The 3888-nt window shown below is 30.8% G+C and overlaps 1 protein-coding gene across 2 annotated transcripts; it reads right to left on the bottom strand.

Moving 5' to 3' along the window:
* Positions 1-977: 977 nt before the first annotated feature.
* LOC120082738 (clathrin interactor EPSIN 1) lies at positions 978-3633 on the bottom strand. 2 transcript variants are annotated; one of them, XM_039038019.1, is made up of 4 exons: positions 3404-3624; positions 3184-3297; positions 2337-2498; positions 978-1651 (listed from the first exon to the last, which is right to left on the bottom strand). In XM_039038019.1, exons 1-4 carry the CDS (start codon positions 3508-3510, stop codon positions 1129-1131), a joined length of 906 nt encoding a protein of 301 aa, XP_038893947.1. In that variant the 5' UTR covers positions 3511-3624; the 3' UTR covers positions 978-1128. The 2 variants fall into 2 exon arrangements, with proteins under 2 accessions (XP_038893947.1, XP_038893949.1); XM_039038021.1 differs by lacking the exon at positions 2337-2498 and having other exon boundaries at positions 3404-3633.
* Positions 3634-3888: the final 255 nt, after the last annotated feature.

Raw genomic sequence — 3888 nt, 5'->3', positions numbered from 1 at the left:
AGCAACGAAAGAAAAAAAACGAGAAAGATTAATCACTCAACTTTACTTAATATTTCCTTTTATCACGGTTTTATTGACACGCGACAAAGGAAAAAGTCTTGGAAGTAAAAAACTGTTGAATGAGAAACTTTCGACCAATAACAAATTGACATGTCATTTCTTAAATTAATGACTAAACAAATTATGAAGGACGGTGATAATCAACAAATTATACTATTTATGATAGAGTGGGTTATTGTTCTTTGTACCAAATTATGATTGTCGGTGAAGAAAATAAGTGTGGCAAGAAGTATAAATCTCTTTAAATATATTCTTGTTAAGACAAAATTTATAGGATTTTTTTTGGCAAAATCTTAGAAGAGCATGCATCGAACTCATATCTAAAATGATACAAGTAACTCATAACTCCAAGAATTATAAAAAGAAGATATAGATTTTGTTTCAAACCATCTCAAGAAAAATACTTCAAACCTACTATACTAACTCTAGTAGTGTAAGTGCTATAAATTAATTAGCTTTACATTGTTTTAGTAACAGGATGGAAAATACTTCAAACCTAACATACTAACTCTAGTAGTGTGGGTGGTGTAAATTAGCTTTGCAAGAATGTTTGTGTAATAGGGGTCGGAAAGAAATTGTGTATGATTGTAATAAATTTTCACATGGTTGAGATTGTCTTAGTGAATCGTGGTTTTTCTTTATTTGGAAACTTTCCAATTATCTATTAGAAATTGAATCATTTGAATCAAACTTCGACCACACTTTTTGTATCGATCATGTCATTACATGCATAAGAACTTTGAAAGGGAACAATGTCACAATTCAACATAAGATATGTAAGTTCCTTACAAATTGTCAAAAAAAAAAAAAAAAATAAATAAATCGATTTGTTAAAAAAATTGATTAAAACATGACGATTTTGAAAAAAAAAAAAAAAAAAAAAGTTCAAATCTTATTATAAAGAAATGCTAAATAACTTTTAGCTTTCAACTCTGAAAGGCAGACAAAGGCCAACCTTTCCTTTCATTGGCAGCATGTTCATTTTTAATGTTAATCTCTGGTCAGTACATATAAATATATGACATTGAATTCATAAATGGAACTCAAAACAAATCAATTTTTCTCTCCCTATGTCGAAAGCAATGAGATATTCGTTTCGGGTTCATCGTCGATGAAAGGATGATTATCATCAGCTGAAATTTCATTCTTGAGCTCCTCCCTCTTACAACTTAAAAGTAGGTTCACCTTGTCCATACCATCATCCCATCTATGCAACTCTTCCTTGTTTCGAACCAAATTTTCTTCGACGTTTTCTCGAGTTTCGAGCATTTCGATCTTCTGGCTATCTACTACAGAAGCATCTTGGTTCCTCTGTGGATTTGCTGCATTTTGATCAGACAAAACCTGATGTTCTTGGTCAAGATTGTCAAGACTGTTGAAGTTGGAATTGCACTTTCCATATCTTGCAATGGGTGAAGAAGAATGTTCAAGAATTCCTTGAGACTTTGATCTCAAGGAGAAGCTTCCAAATCCAAGAATCTCTCTTGTCAACTTTCTTGCCTTGTCCCTTTCATTTTTGAGAAGAGACCTTTTGTCAAGCAAGTTCAATATCCTTTCTGATCTCTTTCTAACTGAAATGCCCCAATTGAACCTGTAACCAACTCAGCATCAGATTTAAGAATATCATCAAATACATCTCTTAAAGACCTACTTGATTAAAAGAACTCGTTTGATAACCATTTAGGTCCCGTTACCTAACCATTTGTGGTTTTAAAAAAACATAAACTTAATTATAATCACTACTCTCATCATATGTTTGTCTGTTTTGTTATTTACTTTTCTACTAATATTTGAAAAAACCAAACCAATTTTTAAAAACTAAAAATAGTACTTTTCAAAAACTTGTTTTTGTTTTTAAAATTTAACTAGAAATAGTGTTTTGATAACAGAGATGGAAATTATAATTGAAAAATTGGGAGGAGAACAGTATAAATTTAAGAAATGGAATAATAGAAATGTAATCACTAGTAAACGGCCCATAGTTTTTAATTTTTTAAAATTTAAGCTTATAAACAATACTTCCATCTATGAATTTTGTTATTTTGTTTTCAAAATCCATGCCAAGTTTTGAAAACTAAAAAGATTGTTTTTATTTTTAGAATGTGACTAAGAATTCAGACGTTACTTTAAGAAAAATAAGATAACATTGTAATAGTAAAGAAAGAGTGGTAAAACAAGCATAGTACTTAAATTTTAAATAGTTACCAAACGAGATCTAAATTTACTGATGAGTTTGGTTTCAAAGAAGTGATGAATGGGAGCTTGAAAGGCATTACCCCTTTTCATCAACATATTGGAAGTTACCCATTTGGGTAACAACATCTTTGTCACTTTGAAACTCCTCTGCTACACTCTCTGGTCCATGAGTCAATAGATGTTCAAGAATGATGAGAGAGTTGTATGAAAACCTCCAATTCTTCTTTTCAAATTTCAGCAATCTGCCTTATGCAAGTGTGTTTACTTTATCAATCATGGATCCCATCACCATAAATTAGAGTTAGGAAATGAAATATATGAAGTCAAAACTACATTTTAAGAAAATATGATAGCTTTGAAGAAAACTCCCAAAAGGACTGATTGTAGACAGTTTCAGTTTTTAAAAGACTATATTTGGCTAAAACTTTGGCTCAAACTAAACAAAGTAGTTTTCTTAAACCCCTTTTAGAATTAGGCTAAAACTTCAAATCTTAAGGAAAATGAAGACTAGTGTAAAGAAGGTGAGAAACTAGAAGATTCATTTGATAAACATTTAATTTTTGGTTTTTATTTATGGAAATTAAACTTGTAATAACGCCTACTTCTATTTTGATATCCACTTTCTATCAATACTTTCATTAATTTGTTTTTGTTTTTGGAATTTGATTAAGAATTCAAGTGTTTAAAATGAAATTAGCATAAAGTTTAGAAATAGATAACTAAAAAAACAATAGTTATCAAATGAGACCTAAATGGTTATCAAATAAGTAAATTAAATTGTTATGAACCGGAAAGAAAGGAAGGTAGAGTCAGAGATATCAATGATGGGTTTTGTCCATGATAATCAGAGGGTCTAATCTACATTAAAAAGGAAACTTATATAAAGCTTCAAACATTGATGAAAGAAGAGCATGACATGGGCAAAACCTTTTATGAAGAATTGCTACAATTCTCCAATAGTCATCAACCTCAAAAGCTGCCCTTGAAATTGAACTCAAAGTTTTTGCATCAGGGTTTCCATTGATGGCTTCTTCAGTCAATCTAAAAGGCAAAAAATCCAACAAAAGAAAATTGGAAGATCAGAAGGAAGGAACCCATCCATATATCAAGAAATTTTAGAGACAAAATAAGATCAAAGAAACTTAACAATTCAGCAGAGGTGACATCTGTGAGGGCTAATCTGGCAGTCTTGATTTTCTCTTTGAAAAAGAAAGAAGCTTGCTTCTTCAAATCATGGAAAGAGGGAGTGGTCATAATGTTGGATTTTGTTGTAGATGAGACTGAAAAGACTTTAAAGATGGGTTTTTATGGCTAACTTGGTTTCATATGGGAAAATGATGGAATTTTGAGTGAATATTAGCATTAGGTATGGGCAGAAACAGCCAATAAAAAGATGACACCAAATGCTAATGAAAAAAAATGTAATGAAAGAGAGAGGGAGATGGTGATGTGGGCAAGAAAAATAATGGTGGAAAATGAAGGCTAAATGCTTAGATTGAGAGAGGAAAGAAAAGAAAATGCTTTCTTAAGTGATAGGGTCATAATTGTGGGATTGGGTTCGAAAGTTGAATTTTAGGAAAATAAGAGTAAAAAAGTCAAACTACCAAACACGTTTTTCATATAAAATTAATT

Source organism: Benincasa hispida, chromosome 8 (genome assembly GCF_009727055.1).
Source record: "Benincasa hispida cultivar B227 chromosome 8, ASM972705v1, whole genome shotgun sequence".
Taxonomy (NCBI): domain Eukaryota; kingdom Viridiplantae; phylum Streptophyta; class Magnoliopsida; order Cucurbitales; family Cucurbitaceae; genus Benincasa; species Benincasa hispida.
The sequence above is the reverse complement of the archived record's forward strand: the minus strand, read 5'-3'. Positions and strand labels throughout refer to the sequence as shown.